This window comes from Anguilla rostrata, chromosome 3, assembly GCF_018555375.3.
Source record: "Anguilla rostrata isolate EN2019 chromosome 3, ASM1855537v3, whole genome shotgun sequence".
NCBI classification, from domain to species: Eukaryota; Metazoa; Chordata; class Actinopteri; order Anguilliformes; family Anguillidae; genus Anguilla; species Anguilla rostrata.
This window is the reverse complement of record NC_057935.1, coordinates 9,279,037-9,297,617: the sequence shown is the minus strand read 5'-3', so window position 1 is coordinate 9,297,617 and position 18,581 is coordinate 9,279,037. Positions and strand designations below refer to the sequence as shown.

At 46.2% G+C, this 18,581-nt stretch overlaps 3 protein-coding genes across 6 annotated transcripts in view; 2 read left to right on the top strand and 1 right to left on the bottom strand.

The window, feature by feature from the left end:
* Positions 1 to 5,827, bottom strand: part of bicc2 (bicaudal C homolog 2) — a 28,529-nt gene extending 22,702 nt beyond the window's left edge. The window contains exon 1 of the mRNA XM_064325875.1: positions 5,695 to 5,827. The gene's annotated coding sequence lies outside the window, so the exon portion shown is untranslated. The remainder of the gene's footprint in view (positions 1 to 5,694) is intronic.
* A 765-nt stretch (positions 5,828 to 6,592) lies between these two features.
* dele1 (DAP3 binding cell death enhancer 1) lies at positions 6,593 to 12,962 on the top strand. The gene is made up of 12 exons (XM_064325222.1): positions 6,593 to 6,811; positions 7,738 to 7,858; positions 8,461 to 8,563; positions 8,858 to 9,002; positions 9,315 to 9,485; positions 9,806 to 9,879; positions 9,976 to 10,072; positions 10,413 to 10,555; positions 10,879 to 11,037; positions 11,500 to 11,592; positions 12,037 to 12,196; positions 12,685 to 12,962. Exons 1-12 carry the CDS (start codon positions 6,781 to 6,783, stop codon positions 12,960 to 12,962), a joined length of 1,575 nt encoding a protein of 524 aa, XP_064181292.1. The 5' UTR covers positions 6,593 to 6,780.
* A 1,592-nt stretch (positions 12,963 to 14,554) lies between these two features.
* On the top strand, positions 14,555 to 18,332 carry LOC135250046 (transmembrane O-methyltransferase homolog). Of its 4 annotated transcripts, XM_064325871.1 has the most exons (5): positions 14,555 to 15,230; positions 15,342 to 15,433; positions 16,504 to 16,786; positions 17,290 to 17,486; positions 17,700 to 18,332. In XM_064325871.1, exons 3-5 carry the CDS (start codon positions 16,528 to 16,530, stop codon positions 18,036 to 18,038), a joined length of 795 nt encoding a protein of 264 aa, XP_064181941.1. In that variant the 5' UTR covers positions 14,555 to 15,230; positions 15,342 to 15,433; positions 16,504 to 16,527; the 3' UTR covers positions 18,039 to 18,332. The 4 variants fall into 4 exon arrangements, with proteins under 4 accessions (XP_064181941.1, XP_064181943.1, XP_064181942.1 ...); XM_064325873.1 differs by lacking the exon at positions 15,342 to 15,433 and having other exon boundaries at positions 14,555 to 14,987; XM_064325872.1 differs by lacking the exon at positions 15,342 to 15,433 and having other exon boundaries at positions 14,555 to 15,023.
* Positions 18,333 to 18,581: the final 249 nt, after the last annotated feature.

The following is an 18,581-nucleotide window of genomic DNA, read 5'->3' as shown; positions in this document are numbered from 1 at the left end:
GTAGAGTAAGCTTGTTCAGCAGCAAGAATCCTACCAAGTACAAAGTACAAACTAGCACTGGAATCACACCTAATCATACAAAAACAATCCTACCAGATACACTAACATAATCAAATTATCCTAGCTAGGTACAATGAGCTGAACTATAGGCTAGGGAGGGGTGGGGAGAGGTGCAGCCTGAAGAGATGAGTCTTCAGTCTGCGTTTGAAAGTGGTGAGATTCTCTGCTGTTCTGACCATCACGGGAGGTCATTCCACCAGCGAGGGGCCAGGACAGACAGCAGACGGGAGCGGGAAGTGCAGACGCGAAGAGGGGAGGTGCCAAGCGTCCAGAGGTGGCAGAACGGAGAGGTCTGGCTGGTGTGTAGGGTCTGATGATCCTCTGAATGTACCCTGGTGCTGACCCCTTAGCTGCCTGGTATGCAAGCACCAAGGACTTAAATTTGATGCGAGCCATAACAGGCAGCCAGTGGAGGTCAGTGAGCAGGGGGGTGACATGGGAATGTCTGGGGAGGTTGTAGACCAGACGCGCTGCAGCATTCTGGATGAGCTGCAGGGGTCTGATGGCGGATGCTGGCAGACCAGCCAGTAGCGAGTTGCAGTAGTCCAAGCGGGACAGGACCATCGCTTGAACCAGGAGCTGGGTTGCGTAGGTGGTGAGGAAGGGGCGGATTCTCCGGATGTTGTACAGGAAGAACCTGCACGTTCGACTCACCGCCGTGATGTTCTGGGAGAGGGACAGTCTGTTGTCCATCACCACTCCAAGGTTTTTTGCGGTGGGTGATGATGACACCACAGTGTCCCCCAGGGAAATAGAAAAGTCAAGAAGGTTAGAGGATGGAGCAGGGATGAAGATCATCTCCGTCTTGCCTGGGTTCAGCTTAAGATGGTGGTTATCCATCCAGCTCTGGATGTCCCTCAGGCAGGCAGAGATGCGAGCAGAGACCTGAGTGTCAGAGGGCGGGAAGGAGAGAAAGAGTTGGGTGTCATCGGCATAACAATGATAGGACAACCCATGGGCAGAGATTACAGGACCAAGAGATTGGGTGTACAGGGAGAATAGGAGGGGACCAAGGACAGAGCCCTGGGGAACTCCTGTGGCAAGGGGGCGAGGTGCTGATACTGCACCAGCCCAGGCGACTTGGAAGGAGCGACCGGAGAGGTAGGACTCAATCCAGTCAAGTGCTGTGCCACAGATCCCCATAGCTGCCAGGGAGGACTGAGGTGGGGAAGGAGTGCTGAGGAGAGAGGAGAAAATGGAGAACAGCTGATGAGGGTTAGAGGCAGATTTATGGATTTTTGTTTGATAATAATTAATTTTGGCAGAGGTTACAGCGGTAGAAAATGTAGCTAGTAGAGACTGGTAGGCAGACAGGTCGGATTGAGCCATGGATTTCCTCCACTTCCTCTCCGCTGCACGTAGGCTGGCCCGGTTGGTTCGGAGGGGGTCAGACATCCACGGACTGGGAGGGGACGAGCGTGCCTGCCTGGAGACTAGAGGACAGAGAGAGTCAAGTGCTGAGGAGAGCGAGGAAGACAGAGTGGAGGATGCAGAGTCAGTGGGAAGGTTGGAGAAGGATTCAAGAGTGGGGAGTGAAGCAGTGACACTGGAAGCGAGAGAGGAGGGAGAGAGGGAGCGGAGATTCCGGCGGACCATGACAGTAGGAGTGGATGGAGGGGAGGGAGGGAGGGGAGTAAGAGGGAGGGAGAAGGAAATGAAGTGGTGGTCAGACTGGTGCAGAGGGGTCACTGTGGGATTGGAAGAGGAGCAATTCCTCAGGATAACCAGGTCTAGGAGATTGCCAGCTTTGTGTGTTGGTGGGGAGTGCATTAGGGAGAGATCGAATGAGTGAAGTAGAGGCAGGAAGGCTGCGGAGTGGGAGGCATCAAGGTGGATGTTGAAGTCTCCCAGGAGGATCAGTGGGTGGCCATCCTCTGGGAAGGAGCTCAGCAGGGTGTCGAGCTCATCAAGGAAGTTTCCCAGGGGCCCTGGAGGGCGATAGATAACTACAATATACAAGTTAACAGGATAGGTGATTGAGACAGAGTGGTATTCAAAGGTAGAGATGGAGAGGTGAGAGAGGGGGAGAACAGAGAATTTCCAGGAGGGAGAGATCAGCAAACCTGTGCCCCCACCACGGCCAGATGGGCGGGGGGTGTGAGAGAAGGAGAAGGAGGAGGAGAGGGCTGCAGGGGTTGCAGTGTTGCCTGGTGTGATCCAGGTCTCAGTGAGGGCAAGGAAATGTAAAGAGAGGGACGCGTAGGCTGAAATGAAGTCAGCCTTCCGCGTAGCAGACTGGCAGTTCCATAGCCCTCCTGCGACCGTGAAGTTGTCACAGGGGGTCAATGAGGGATAGCGAAGGTTGGAGGGGTTCCGTCGCCGCGGGGGCCTCGCCTGCAGAAGCGAGTTCTGAAGGGGAGAGAACAGGTTGGGATGGGATGGGCACATAGCATAGCAGTGAGAACAGGGAGTAGAGAGAGGAAGGGTGATGGTAGAAGGATAGGGATACAATGACACAAACTGGGAGGGAGCGACGCTAGCGTCGCTCCAAGCCAGACTACAAGCCCTAATTAGCAAATGAAAAGCAGCTGGTGACCAAGCAATTGCCCCACAAACCAGCAGCTAACTAGCTCCACACAATGCCTGCTTGATGCAGTCAGTTAAGAGCAAATGAGGCTAATAAGGTACTACACTTTAAACTACACTTCACAAACAAACACCAAAACTAATGCTGGGCAACTACAAAACAGGTAGAAGTCTAATCTAGCTACACTAATGGCAAAAAACAGATACTTAGCCCGCTCTAGGAGAACTTCTGCGGGTTCTGCACAGCTGAATCCTGATTGCACTTTCTACATTTTCAATGTTTCCACTTTGAACGCTATATCTGCTCAAAATGCAATCTTTGAGATATGTGTACTTCAGTTTGTTGGGTGTGCGGGGGGGGGGGGGGGGGTAACCAGAAGCTGCAACATGTTTCTCCAAACTTCCAAGTCAGTGTTCTAGAACTCCATTACATCCCATTACCAGTCATTGTTACATCAGCATTAGAATGTTCAGAACAAGGTCACACTGTGCACAATCACCCTTCTGACCAGACCACCACACCAATAGTACACCGCTACTGCATCTTCAATGCAGCATCATTGCAGTTAGAACATCATCCTGAATACAGCTGCTTAGGATGACAGACCACACTTGCGGTTGGGTTAGGATGTAAAACATTTAGCTAGGTTTCAACTTGCACTCTAAATCTTTTGAAACTGTTTGAGACAATCTTTGAAATATGGCTGCCCCTATTTTGTGCCCCTGTCATCCAGTTTAACCACAGTTCAGTGGGTGCAATCAGAAGTGCGAGATATGTATTTAACGTACAGTACTTAAGATGCAGTGTCACGCTCTAGTAAAAGCATTCTGCAATTGAGCATTCAGTTCAACATTTCAGCTTATAAAACACTTTGTTTTTTCTGCCTTGAACACTGCCCTGGGGTGTGATCACGATATAAAATATTGTGCTACTGTTCACCTTCAGCATTACATTCACTCTAAATCGTTTGCAACTTCTGACAAATATCCTTGAGATTTGCTACCATTTGGTATGTAGACTGGGTATTCAAAACATAAATGTGAACTATTTACAACATAAATGGGACTTAACTGAACGGCCTGTTTGCAGATCGTTGCAGGTATGCCGACCGAGAGGGTGACTGTTTGCAAAGTGCCACGGTGTCGGCGTATTGTAACCACTTTACGTGCTTTAAATGCGCTACATTACCCCGCCACGAGCAAATGTTCCGACGTCCGTGACGCATCCAAGAATGCATCTCCCGAGGACTGGTAGAACTGCAGCAAACAGTTCAGAGTAAACTTTCTGTTCAATGCACAAACCATTCTGTCTACCAAATATTCCCCATAATGTAAACCCATAGAAATCACCCTAGTAACATCGCAAGCATACTAACATCGCTCAGTAACCCGATGCTCCACAAAGCATTGTTTCAGTTTGTTAACATTTTTAAACACAGCCTTGAATCCACTCCGAAGTTCGTAATTGCATTAGATTACATACTCCACTCGTTTCATTGTCTGTTGCGCACAATCCTTTATGGAAAAAAAATGAAATGAAATTTGCAAAGAACGGCAAACTTGGTCCAGCAGAATTTAAATAGAAAATGATTAATGCCAACCTATGACTCCAGCTCAGTGCACTACAACACATGATTCAGCGGGATTCAGCAGCACAACGCGCCAAACGAGAAATGGGGGGAATCAGAGTGAGCTGATATTTTAAGGATCTTTCTTCTTGACTGAGCACCGCAATCTCTGTATCTCAGTGACAGCAGTGAGAAAATCAACTTCATCTGACCTCTCTCCACATAATGCCCTCTCTCCTGCAAGCTCAGCAAACAATCCAGCGTGGACTAAGAGAGCTTATGAAACACCCTTCAAATCCACTGTGACACCGCCACGTTTCTGCTCCAAGAGAAAATAACACAAAGTGACCTAGACTGAGTTTGGCCGCGATACCTTGTCCATTTCAGTCAGTCACACAACTGCCTTTTAGAGGGAAAATATACCCTGTCACTACCATCCACAAAACCATTGTGCTTTTCGAGCAGGCCTACATTGACCCTGCAGGCAAAATAACACAGAATGCTATTATAGGGTAAATTAACATCTCTGCCTGTCATCCAGACTAAAATCAGGAACATGCACAATAATGTTCTTTTCTTCTTTGAAATGATTGCTTCTCTGTGAAACAAGCAACAATTACAACCGTTAACCAGGAAATGGGTGAAATAAACAGTTTACCAGTTATATGGTGTAACATCATCAATATTGCCACCAGCCACAGGAAGTTTAATCCGCAAAAAAATCCACAAATCTTCCCCATATATGAGCTCCAGACAAAAGTTTCTTCTTGGAGTTTGAATCAAATTACAAGGTTTTGGTGAGATACACTAGAACACTCTTTCTGCTGTCAGGGTGTTTTGGAGAAAAAAAATATGACAATAAAACCAAGACCTACCGATATCAATATTGCACAGTTGTTACAGCAGTAAATTTACCCTAGTTTGCGCAGGACTCTTACTGTGATACTGCATATTTCCTAGAGGAAATAAATAAATTTTTCACTCTGAATATACAATTTCAGTCATGAGTACTTTTCAGAAGTTACAGGATTCTGGGAGTATAATGCTGACAAAGAACAATAGGTACAGCCAAAAAAGAGGAATAGTGCAGAGGAATTTATTTACCAACACGGACCCCTATGTGGATAGATGCACTCCTACCGTGCTTTGCTGGTGGAATGTAGCTGTACAAATAGCCCTGCAAGCACAGCAGTTCTATTGTGCTGCTTAAGAATGTACACAACATTATCAGTCACAGAAGTGTTGGAGAAGTAAAAAATTGTGCAAATGTGCAAAAATATTAAGGCGGGGGGGTGGGTTGGGGGGGGGGGGGGCGGTCCAGTGGGGGTTGTGATCACCTGGGAGCTGAAGTGAACATATTAAGTGGAAGAATGCAAAACAAAGCAAAACAATGCTCAACAAAGCTGTAAACTCTACAGTGTCTGGTGTAATGAAAGTGGCGCCAGAGACCCAACACGAACAACATTGAATTTCACTAGCTAACAAAAAAAGGAAACAAATTGAACATATTTTTTTGCACTAATAGTCTGAGCGTAATTACCCAGCATGTACAGGGCTGCTGGTGGTGATCAGATGGCTGCTCTGTGCCTGTGATGTGAGAATGGTGACATCAGCCGGTGTAAATCCACATCCTCCTCTCTGAGCGGGAAATACATAGAGATGTGCAAAAAAAGAGAGAGAGAGATCCAGTAGGAAATAATTTGTCAAAAAATTGCAAAACACTTCAGCAATAACCAGAATATATCAAGCAACCCAAAGGGATATTCAGTCTGTGTGCATACGTAAGACATGTGCCACATTTGGCGATTCAAATCTCTTTCATATCTGGTAGTGATGTCTGTAGTGATTAAATGTTGTTACCGCTGTGGCTTCTCAATCAGTAAGTCACAGACACATACTCAAAATGAGTGAAGAACAGTAAAGTAGGACACCTCCGTATGGCCGTTCCTTTCAGCTGTAGTCAAGAACATTCCAGGCAAAAGTTTATATCTACAAAATGTCCCCTTCATTTTGAAGACATGATGAAAATATATTTTTTTCAAAAATAGAAATAAGAATAAATGAATGACTTCATATTGCCAATTATTCTTCAGAGATGTGTCTGTGTCGACTGCTTTGTTCAGCATTTGAAAATATTTTGAGTATGACCTGCCCCCTTGTGGTAAAAAAAATTAACTGAAATGTAGCTGCGCTTGAAACATGTTAGGCGATCTGGAAAAATCAAGCATGTCACAGTGCTGACACATGTCAATGAAAGAATCAGTGTTATATCAGTTCATGTTTAGTTTGTTGTAGAATTATTCTAGAACTAGATGGCCCGATTGTTCAACCATAAACCTAGAACCATAAGTACTTCCTGTTGAAATTAAATGTCGCCATTTTGGCTCAAGTTGTTTTGCTGCCTCAAATGTTCACTTCCTGTCTTGCACGGTGCCAAAGACATCTCGTGACCTATGGATTGATCTCGTTTCACGGAAGCGGCTAGTGCGGGAGCGGAGCTGTCTGACGAAACCGCAATGGAGCCCGGTTGAATGTGGTAGCGAATTTAGCGAGATATGGACCATTTTAGTGTAGTTTAATTTAACTTACTTGATGCCCAAAACCAAAAGCCCGAGCACTAAACAATATGTGGAGAATACAAGGGCTCGTATGCAGAGGTGAGCAGTGCATGTACATTTGAAAATACTGCAACATTAGAATACAGTTAAGTTAGCTAACCAGCTAGCTAAATTCATTACAGTTATCGATAGGTTGCCATTACAGTTATTATTATTATTCTCGTACAGTATACTTAATCTACTTATGCTAGCTAGAGTTTCCAAATATTTATTATTTGCTGTACGCGTTTACGAATTTAGTTAGATGTATCAATAGCCAGTTTGGTACCAAGGAATCCATCATCTTCTGTTTGTTTTCCTTGGAGATTTACACTCAACATAACTTACCTATCGATAACCATTAATGAGCCCCTAATGTTGACACTACGACTGTAGCAACTTATTGATTGAGCAGGAATTGTCCTTTATAGAGTAGTTACAAATCATTTATGTTTTTTGCCCTTGGTTGTTCAATTAAAAAATAAAATAAAAACATCATCAGAAGCAGCCATGCTTTAATGCAAGACCATGTGCTCTGCTAACGTTAAATTAACTAATGTTAGTATTTCGATTATTTTATTGCTTACGAATTAAAGTTAACCGTGTTTCTGAAGCAAGCTAGTTGTTTTTTTTCTCTCGAATTTGACCTCCAGCAGTTGTCAATGACAGGTCTTGGGGGTGGCTATCGTTATTCTTCCTTGCATTCCTGAGTGTGAATGCCTCTCCAGATATAACTCAGCGAAACGTTGCATTGGAAACTCAGTAATGTGCTAGCCGGCTGTTACGACTTGATACGCACATGCCTAGTTATTTAGCTACCCTAGTTTTTACTCCGTGGTAAGTAAAACCGCCCAGTGCCTTATATTTAGGCAGCAAATTAATTTTTGTTTAAGATACCCGTGCTTCACGAAATGAGGTTTCCCATCAAATATAAAGATTGTTATATTTGGTGAAGATAACTTATTCCGTTTCTCACCGTGTTCCAGTTCTGAGCCGCTACCACGCCAACGCACCTCTGCGCATCACCCAGGGTCACCACCACGTTGAGGATGACGTTCGCGGCAGCTCCACGGTTCTGTCCACCGGTCTGCTTCCGCCAGACAGCAGGTGCAGTCTGCTGGCCGTCGGCCGTACAACCCACTTAACCACCTAGTCTTACTGGCCAGTTGCATCAGGACTATTCAGACAAGGTCTGGATCGCAGATACTCCTCCGCAACGCAGATACTCCTCCGCAACGCTAATTATTAGCCGAGAAGACATTATAAAAATGCAAAGAGAACATTTCCTTTTCACAGCTGACAGATGCAGTGTTACTGTACAATACGGGCCGCTGAACACTATTTTATTTGCTAAATGTTTGCACAGCGGGATCGAGTAACAAAAGTTGAGAAGGAGTGTGTTAACCATTTTCATAAGAAACTACTGTCCAGAATGAAAGGTTCTTTATTGAGACATAGACACTCAGTATGAATAGACAACAAAAAAAGTAGCATACAAACTCATTGCAGTTCCAAACATTCGATCCAAGGGCTTCCCTTTCTGCTGATACACACATGCCGTTTAAGCATTCTTCATAAAATCTGTAATTTGTAAAAATTTCCTTGACTGTTTTTGCAAAGGGTAGGGGGTAACTCCTTGGTGGATGAATGTCTATGGTATGCATGCATTGGGAACGGTTCTTGTTCTAACCAGTTCTCTCTTCCTTCAGCTCACAGGCTGGAGGAAATGGGGAGAGGCAGAGGAGGAAAAGAACTTCGCAGTTCTGCCACTCTGGTCTGCCCCGTTACACCGCCCTGGATGCTGTGGGATGGGTAAGGACCCAGACGGGCAACATGCACCGCCTCTGTACTTTTTCACCCGTGGACAACGCGGACCCGAACACGAGTCAATTTTGCGGCATATTATCATGGACAAGTTGTTCTCATTCTGCTAACACCTTATGCAGTGGCGAAACTGAACTGTTATGATGATGGAGATTATGGCGACACAGAGGTTAACACATTCTAATGCTTAATTTGAATGCTGTTTGACTGTGCTGGAGCAGAGATGGTGCATGATGGTTGTGATTACGATGATGATGATGATTACTGGCGTGTCTCTGGCAGGGTGTGGCTGCCATGCTCCTCATGCAGATCTGCAGGAGGATCCACTCCCAGTTCTCCTCTGTGAGCGAGGCGAATCCCTCCCCAGGACTGCACAGGGAGGCGAACCTGCTGCGGAGGTGTGGCTACAGAGTTCTGCAGGAGATCTGTGAGTTCCAGTTATTAAGCACATGCAGAACAGGATTCATTCTTGTTACCAAACGCTTATGACCGCAGATTCTCTTCCAGTGGCTTCAGGCACACATTTTTACTGCCAGTCCACAGTTACGCTTAGAGGTGCATAGAAATCTTTGTTGTTTATGCTTTATACAGGTCAGTGTACCACAGCCGGATGAGATTACACTGTTGTTTAATATGTCTGTCAGCAGTACCTCTGTTGGGTTTGCCACTCTTTGTGACTTTATAATAATCTGCGTGTGGGTGTGTGCGCACGTGTGTGTGTGTGTGTGTGTGTGTGTAGTGTGCCGAGAGGACGTCCTGCCCCGAGGGATTCCTGTGAATTGCCTTGGGAGCGTGAAGGCCATCCAGGGCAGCAGCAGTGGCAGTGCTGTTGGCCACGCCCACTTGACAGAAGACTCCACCCCCTCTCACACAGAGAATGAGTCTTTGAGCAATGACTCTGCCCAATCAGGTAGGGCTAATGTCATTTTGTAAATAGAAAAAATGTAAACATATACTCTTGACATTTTACTTTGTTTATTTTAGTCGCTATGTTTAAATCCTGAAAGTATTATGAAAAGAGTGGAAAAGAATGAAAAACATTATTAACATTACTTGTGGCATTGTGTTTATGAGGCTCTTATCTCAGTGTTGCAGACTTTTAGCATTCTTTTTTAGGCAAAGAAACTTACAGAGGCTGCATTTAAGGTGGCTAAAAAACCACAACGAGAGCTTGATATAACTGAAGCTACAGTGAAATCAGTACGATCTATCTTGTGCTTCCTCACACAGGGGAGACCCTGTCCTCTTCAGAATGTGATCCCAAAGACACCAGTCCCTCTCAAAACCCCAAAGATAAAGCTAAGGTGACTCTTCACTTTCCTGAATAGAAGCTTTATTATTTGTTTTGTCTCTCCAACCCACGTCATAGTTTTTACTGAGATTGAATGTATTTTTCCCAGAATCCTCTCTGCCCGGAGGACGAGGAGCTGTCAGGTGCAGCAAACAACCTGAAGCAAACTGCAGATTCCAGTGTGCCTGTCATTCTGAATATTATCGGTAACTACTCAAGCACTGCTCTTGCGAACAAAAAAATCACACTGGGCTCACGTATACCCCTGAAACAGTGTACACTGGGTTCATGTGTACCCCTGAATCAGTGTACACTGGGCTCATGTCTCTTCCAGGGATTTATGTTTTGATTCTTACTCCGTAGCCAGATTTAACACCGTTTTACGTGGGATGAAATCCAATAGAGTCTGGTTCCTTGGTTTGTAATTACATCTCTTCTATTGTTGAATAGACTGCTGAGTCATTGTTGCGGGGGGGGGGGGGGGGGGGAAGTCGCCTTGCAGAAAAGCTTTGCTTCAGTGCATCGCCTCTCCCCTGTGCTCTGCAGGCATAGAGAACGCTAAGAGCGGAGACTACCAGGCGGCTTTCTCCTGCTTCCTGGCTTCTGCCCAGCACGGTTACAGCAAAGCGCAGTTCAACGTGGGAGTCTGCTACGAGAAGGGAAGAGGAGTCCGGACAGACAAGGACAAGGCAAGCCATCCGCTGCTAGTGTCTGAACGCATCAATTTAAAGAGACGGGTGGGACTGGACAGAAGGTCAAGTTGTAAAATGTAAAGGAATTCATTTTGTCCCTTGCGGTCATCTGTTGTTGATGGCCACTTGTGAAATGTGTTTTGATGGGCCACTTGGTTTCCAGTCCTGTTGAATTTAAGAGTAGTGTGGAGCAGTGGTCAGAGCAGTCGAGTGGAGCAGTGGTCAGGGCAGCCTTTTGGAGCAGCGGTCAGAAAGGTAGTGTGGAGCAGTGCCTGGACAAGTGTTAAGTACTCTAACCAGAATTTATTTGCCTGTCTCAGGCCGCCCAGTTCTATCATCAGGCTGCAACGGGTGGACACAGTCAGGCCATGTACCGTTACGCCAAGTACCTCCTGACCTCTAGGGGTCAGCAGAGCGCAGAGGATACGCACACGGCCATCGGGCTGCTAGAGGGCGCTGCAGCCTCTGGAGTGAGAGAGGTGAGGGGTGGAGTTTCTTCATGTTTCTAATATCCCAACAAAAATGTTTTCAGTTTAAAATTAAGTCAAGTTACTTTCATATAGAAAGCATATACTGTACTGTACACTGCAGTAAAACGTCTTTCCATTTCACTTATTCACTTAAGCATTGTTTGCACATGAGTTGAGAAATGAATAGCTTTCGTTAGACCTGAGTGTCTTCTTATTTTTGTAGTGTGCAGACAGCGTTTTTCTTTGTATTGTGCAATTATTTGGCTCCATGCACCTGCACAAGAACTCTTTACTCCTGTTTGGGGGGGAGATGTGTTGAATGTGAACTGGGGGATTTGGGGGCTTGGGGGGGTCATCATATAACTTGGCCCTGTGTTACGTGGAGTCTCTACAGTGTACAGTCTGTTGTGTGAAGCCTGTGCCTTTTGCCTGAGAATACAGTACTGCAGCTGTTTGTGTGTGCTTCCTCAGGCCCAGGCTTACCTGGGGGTCCTGTATTCCCAGGAGTCTCTGAGAGACGAACAGAAAGCCGTCGCCTACCTGAGAATGGCGGCAGAGAACAGGGTGAGCGCCCGAAACCGTGACAAGAAGGAGGAGGCTTACGAGAGCAGTAACACACAGACACACACGCACAAGTGCATTTTCCAGGACAACTCATTGTTTTCCAGGACATTTTGGCAATGTTTTTCTATTTTCCATGACTTTTCTATGACTGGAAAACTGCATCAGAAAATTCCAGGTTTTGTAGGATGAATGAGAACCCTGTTCCATAGACTTCTCTGCAGCCACCCACTCCTCCCCCAGTTGACTGTACCAGGGTCAGTGTTAGGAGGGAGTGTGTTTTTAATGAGCATGTATCGCTGCAGGACTCGCTCAGCCAGCTGTACCTGGATCAGTGTTATGAGAGAGTGTGTTTTTAATGAGCATGTATGTCTGCAGGACTCAGCCAGCTGTACCTGGGTCAGTGTTATGAGAGAGTGTGTTGTTAATGAGCATGTATGTCTGCAGGACTCGCTCAGCCAGCTGTACCTGGGTCAGTGTTACGAGTGGGGCTTCGGGGTGCAGCAGTGCTTCAGGACTGCTGTGGATCTGTATCAACAGGGGCACGGGACCCGCAGGCTCCGACATCCTTCGACCCTCTATCTACAGGTGGTGTACATGCCTCTGTGTAACCTGTTCATACCACGAAAGTACCTGCTCTGACACGTTTATACTCACAGGAGACGTTACCTCCTGTACAACTGTTCATACTCACAGAAAGTACACTAGCTCCTGTACAACTGTTCATACTCACAGAAAGTACACTGCCCTCCCGTGTAGCTGTTCATACTCACAGAATCTACACTACCTCCTGTGCAGGTATTTCGTACTGAAAGCAGACAGGCTACTGCATGAAGTATAGTGACCTGCACCTTCTCCTGTCAAGGGTTACAACACACAAAATGCATCTGTACCCAAGCAAGGTTCAGAACCCATAACGCTTATACAGCCCTGGACACAAAATACTTAACACCCAGAGCACCTGCTTCAGAGGCTGCAACCATAATGAAAATGTGCAGTGGAGTAAATGTAGTTCTGTCTGTCTGACTGTCTGTCTGTCTGTCTGTCTGTCTGTCTGTCGGACTGTCTGTCTGTCTGTCTGTCTGTCTTCCTCAGGCAGCAGAGCCCCTGAGGATGCTGCCCTGCGCTCGATCCGCTCCGCCCCGTGCTTCTCCGTGGGCGACGCCCTCCAGCTCCGCCTCCACCCCGCCCTCTCCAACCTGGAGTCCGGCCCCCCTTTTCAGCCCCTCCCCCACTCCTGGAGCACGGGCAGCTTCTTGGCACAGTCCCTCCCCAGCAGCGGCGGCGGCCTTCTCTCCGAGGGGGAGAGGACAGGGGGGAGCCCGCTGCTGCCCAATTCTCGCCCCTGTAGGTGGACAATAGGATTCGGTTAGCGGCCCAGCATTCATGGTGGGGACGGGAGTACCATAAATCACCCTGTCTTAGTTTATATCAGCCACAGAGGGCTTCATTCAGTCGGTATTGCATCTCTTATGGAATACGCATGCATGGATTACAATGGGGATCGTGTTCAACTGTTGTCTCTATAGTAGTCTCTTTGGCAATGAGTAACGCGCTGGTTGTGCAGATGGATTACCCGCTGCATTCGATGGCTTAGCCATTACACTTCTGGGTACAGAGCGCAGTATTCACCAGACAAGGTGTCTGGCCTCATTCACGGGCAGTAGGTAATGCTAAAGTCCACCAGGGTTTCAAATGGCTAATCCTTTGAGAAGTGTTGGGGGATCAGCAATTAGCATAAAAATGTTCTTGGGGAGAACAGAGGGGCACCGCAGGTCCGGGATGAACGTCCAGGGTGCAGGGTTTACAGAGAGAGGGTTTCACAAGAGAGGTCGCCGTGAGGGAGAAATATGGCAGCCGCACAATAATTATGCCCCTTTGTGTCCCGCTCACATTAATGACTTTGAGCTACTTTTCAAGAGCCTTTTGACCAGACTTCACTCCCACCTGCAATGCACTTACAATGGAGGCTTGGTGTGAAGGCTGTTTTATTTTTAGCCTGTTTAAATGGTGGCCAGCGTGTGGGAGTGTCTGGCCCAAAGCTGTGAGTAGGCGGCCGTCTGTCTTTGCCACTTTTAAAGATTTATTTTTTCCCTTTTGTTTGAATCGCTGGTGTCCGTACTTCGCCCTCCTCCTGTTGCTGAGCCTTAGCGGAGGGGAGCCGCCATTTTGAATGTGCCTTTTTACGGCGACAGCCCGGCTTTTTAGGGAACCATTCAGTCAAGTCCAAGGAAAGTTTTGTATTTAGAAATGAAGCTATCGCAGCAAGAAACTAACGACCCTGAACATTTCAAGACAGTTACTGTTCATATTTTTTAAGCTTTTATCAAGGTGGCAGATTGTTCCTGAGCTATTAAGAGTGTGCTTCTCACGCTGGCCATCTGTGCCAAATTATTTTTATGTTCTGGTGATGGACAGTTACTGTGGGTCTTGAGACAAAAATGCTACTTTTGAGAATTTGACAGAGTTGAAATGAGTGCATGAATAAAAAAAAACCATGTAGGTTACAACTCATTAGTTTAGCTAATAAATGGGATTGTACTTTTACTGTTAAGTATTACTACCTTGAATTTCTTTCTTTGTTTCTCAGAATAGTCTTCATAGACAAATGGGTGTGGTATTTTTGTGAAAGCAGTGTGCAAGTTGACTAAAGTAATAACTGAAGAACTACTGCTTTTTAACGCACAACGTGAATTCATTAATAAACAAGCTATTTTCTACCTTGACTGTGTGTGTGGGTGTGTGTTAACGGACAACGATATCTATAATTGGCTGGTAATCACAGTCATATTTTGACAAAAGGTAATGTCTTGATGTTTTTACTTGCTGCAACATTTACGACTTCGATGTGAAGCGTGTGGCGCATTCCTCGACTTGCCCAGAAATGTTTCTTATTGACAGGCGGCATTGGGAACCTCGTGACAAGCAGCTGTGCCAGCGAATGAACGGTGAAATCCTCGGGAATTCAATCAGTGCTCCTTCGAACATAACCGCGAAATAACCTAAAATGATTGGTCCAAAATGATGTTCCCCTATAACGTGACAGATGCTCTAACCAACCAGTAAATTGCTCAGAAAAATCCGCGAAATCGGACTAGTATCTGGGTCAAACCTATTTTTATACAAGTCTATGGGTCAAACTGGCTATAGTGGGTTTTGCCTTCGCTCTGTTTGAGTACTTGTACCCTTAAGGTTGCCTAGATACGACTAGAAGTCTAGTGAATACTTACGCAAAACGTCTTTAAAGGCACAATAAAACAAAGTAACGTTGGGCTAGCTGACTACTTAAAAACTTGCTGTAGCTAACTTTAAATACCATTCGCTAATACACTATTTACTGAGCTAATATATGTTGACGTTAGTTGGCGTTGTTTCAGCTCGCCATGTGGTACTGACAGGTAGGCGAGAAAAGCGGCAACCGCTAATGAGACCAGGTGAAAATGAAATCTGACAGTTGTTTCTGACAATGTAACATTAAGGCAACCCATAACCTCAGTTGATGCGTTAAAACAAGTTATTTGTACGTGCATGTAAACCTAAATGTTTTGCTAAGGCGAGCTAAGATTACCTAGCTCCACAAGGTGTGTAACGTATCGTTAGCTTTATAGGACAGTACAACTGTCAAGGATTTGCACTTCGTGGTAAGTAAAAAAAATATCGTTATTTTCTTAACCTATATAGCTAACTATATCACCTCCAAGCTTAACTATATGTTCAACCCTACTTAACAGTCCTGAGTTTTTACGTTTCAGAATTACTAGCTACCTGCCATGGCCTTCACTGCTGCTAGATTAGCTGCTTGACATGATTCATCGAAACTATGACTAACATCTGAGATGCAATCGTACGTTAGGGTAAAACATCACCATTTACCCTTACCTGGTCCTCGGTTTTACCTTGACTATATAGCGTTAGATGTGCGTTGTGCAGCCGTTTAGATGTTTAAGACCTAACATGATCGTTGACATTTTGTACCGCTGCTATTCTGTCCGCACAAGTTGCTCTACGTTTGTCGATCAGTGGGTGGATGGATTGGTTCATGTGGAGGTATTTTTGTAGCAAAAGTAACAAATTTGTAGAATGGATAAACAAATCTGGAATGGTTTCACAAATTTGTAGAATGGATACACAAATCTGTGAATAGTTTCACAAGTCTCTAGAACAGATTCACAAATATGTTCAATGGATTAAAAAAATCTGTAAATTAATGTGAGAATACATGCAAGAACAGTTGTGAAATTGTAGCAACAACAAAATGTAAGTTTTCTAAAGTAAGGAATGTTAGTTGATATAACTTGACCTCAAAATGTAAATTTCTAAAATGAATGTTTTTATGTTGTTTTGGTACAACTGTATGAAGTATGCAATTATAATTTTAAAAAATCATTTTTTTCATTTTAAACTAACACATTTACTGAATAAATATCTCAGAGCAATTTCAGGATTTAATTAAATTGTATTATACATCAATTTTGCTATGTTTTATATAGTGGTATATGTTTTAAATAAATTTTTTCTTTGGACTTTAGTACATCATTGGAAAAAATGATGCACCTTTGACCTCCACCCCCACCTCCTCGACTGGCTGGGCTGGCAGACTTTGAGTGTCTAAAAAGCCATCTAGCATTTAGGATGCATTCTGTCTTTTGTGCTAAAATATCTGCAGTGTAAAATAACAAACACTGAGTTAAAATGGAAAAATGTAATTAATCATTTAAGGTGTAAGATCACAATGTTCTTAACTGAACATTTTAATGCTGATGCAACAATCACTACTAGTAATTAAAAGCAATGGAGTTCTAAAAACACTGACTTAGAATTTTGAAAAAAGACATACCAAAAAACCTACTTTTCAAAGGATTAATTGGAGGCAATTATGTTACTGGAGCCTTGTTTCTGCTTGTCCTCCCTTAGCTTCGCCGGCCCCATCGTTTCATCATGTGGCTCCTGGCAATTTCACTGCCGTTGCTCCCAGTGATTATCGTCACGGTGACTCGTTACTGGGGCGGGCTGGGGGCCTTGTACCGGCACCTCCTGCGCGTGACGCCCAGGCTGCCATGGCGACCGGCCGTTTGCGCGCGGAGCGCCCACGGCTTCGTGTTCCAGAACTGCACTCACGGCCGGCCCGAGAGCGTCCTGGAGACCTTCCACCTGTACGCCCGGACGCACCCCTCCCTCAGCCTGGGTCCAGAAAGAGGTGAGCGCTGTGACTGGGAGCCCGTTAATCACGCTCTCCCCAAATGCAGCTCTGCTCAGTCAGCGCTGGCCGGTTCACAGATGGGATGACAGTTCTGGCAGGAGTGCACCTTCCCTCCTGTCGGGGCTGTAAATCAGCCGCTCGTCTAAAGCAGAGCACCTCATCTCACAGGCCTTGCATTCAGAAGGCTATCCAGCTCTAATCTAAACCACTAAACACACCCGTAACTGGGGTTAACAGAAGCCAAATTAGCTATGTAAATACTGATTTGCTTAATCTGATAGTCGCGGTTCACTGGGGATATGGTTTAATAGCATTATAAAGCACTGTGGTCCTCCAGGACCAGGAGTGAGAAGCCCTCCGTGAGGGACTGGTTGCCCTGGCGATTTACCTGGGTTAAGTGGAGGCATGTGGTGCTGTCATTCCTTCCTGTATTGATGGCACATGCGTAGAGGACTCGGGTGCTGTACCTGAGCCGGAGGAGCATGCTCATGTGTGCGCAGGTGAGCTTCTGGATGAGGTGGTGCGGCGAGTAGCTCCGACATGGGCGTTGGAGTTGGGCACGCACTGCGGGTACGCGTCTGTCCGGATCCTGCGGCTGCTGCCCCCTACAGGCCGGCTGCTGACAGTGGAGCACGACGCCACCACCGCTGATTTTGGAGAGGAAGTCATTCTGGTGGCTGGATTTAAACACTCACAGGTATAGACCACACCCAACACACACCTTCACCACAGAGACTGTTCAGACACTCACAGGTATAGACCACACCGAGCAAACACCTGCACCTGCTCACCACAGGGACTGTTCAAATATTTACAGGTATAGACCATACCCAGCACATCCATGTACCTGCACACCACAGAGAATATTTACAGGTATAGACCACACGTATAGACTGTGTTCCCTTGGCAGTTCCAGCTGCTGACGTGCCCGTCGAAGGACGCCATCCCTCGCCTGCGCGCCCACGTGGGGGCGGAGGTCCTGCAGCTGGTGCTGATGGACCACGACGCGGGCCAGTACCTGCCCGACCTGCTGGCCCTGGAGCGGGAGGGCCTGATTGGCCCGGGCTGCGTCCTGCTCTTCAGCGACGCGCACCTCCCCGCCGCGCGCGGCCTCCTGGAGCACGTCGCCGGCAGGCCCCAGCAGTACGCCGCCCGCCGCCAGGTACACGGCCTGCTGGAGCTGCAGCGCCACCTGCTGGACACTCCCGCTCCTCAGAGCAGCGCGCGGGACCCGTCGCTATCTGACTGACGTTCACTGCTGCTGCTGTTAGCCGTTCTTTAACGCTACCTTTACCCTGCAGTTGGGGGTTTTTTTTTACTCCGTGTTGTATTTGTGTGTCTGGAACGTTGCGGCATTCTGACGCGGCATGCGTGCGCACGTCGGCAGAGACGCCTTTATTGCTTGTCGGTAGGCAGGCTACGGATGGCAACAAACAAACCATGAACGTTTCAATTTGGCCTTCGGGCTTTTTATTTTTCCCTTGTAATAAAGCCAAGATCTCAGGTATCTGAGTGTCATTGATGGATTATCTCGTCAGAGATTTATTTGTTTCAGTGTCTTCCTTCTGATTTTGCCGGTAAAGAACCCCCCCCCCCCCCCCCCACAATGATATGAAGCATGTTATTTTGGCATGAGTCTACTGCGGTTTTTTATTTTTTCCTCCATACATATGTTTACTGATTATGTCATTTTCCAATGCTGTGATCGTCTTTTCAAAGAAAGGCTTAAAAATTGCACTCGGGTATGCAATCCGGGCACATGCATCCTGAAACTGATAAGTTCCACATATGT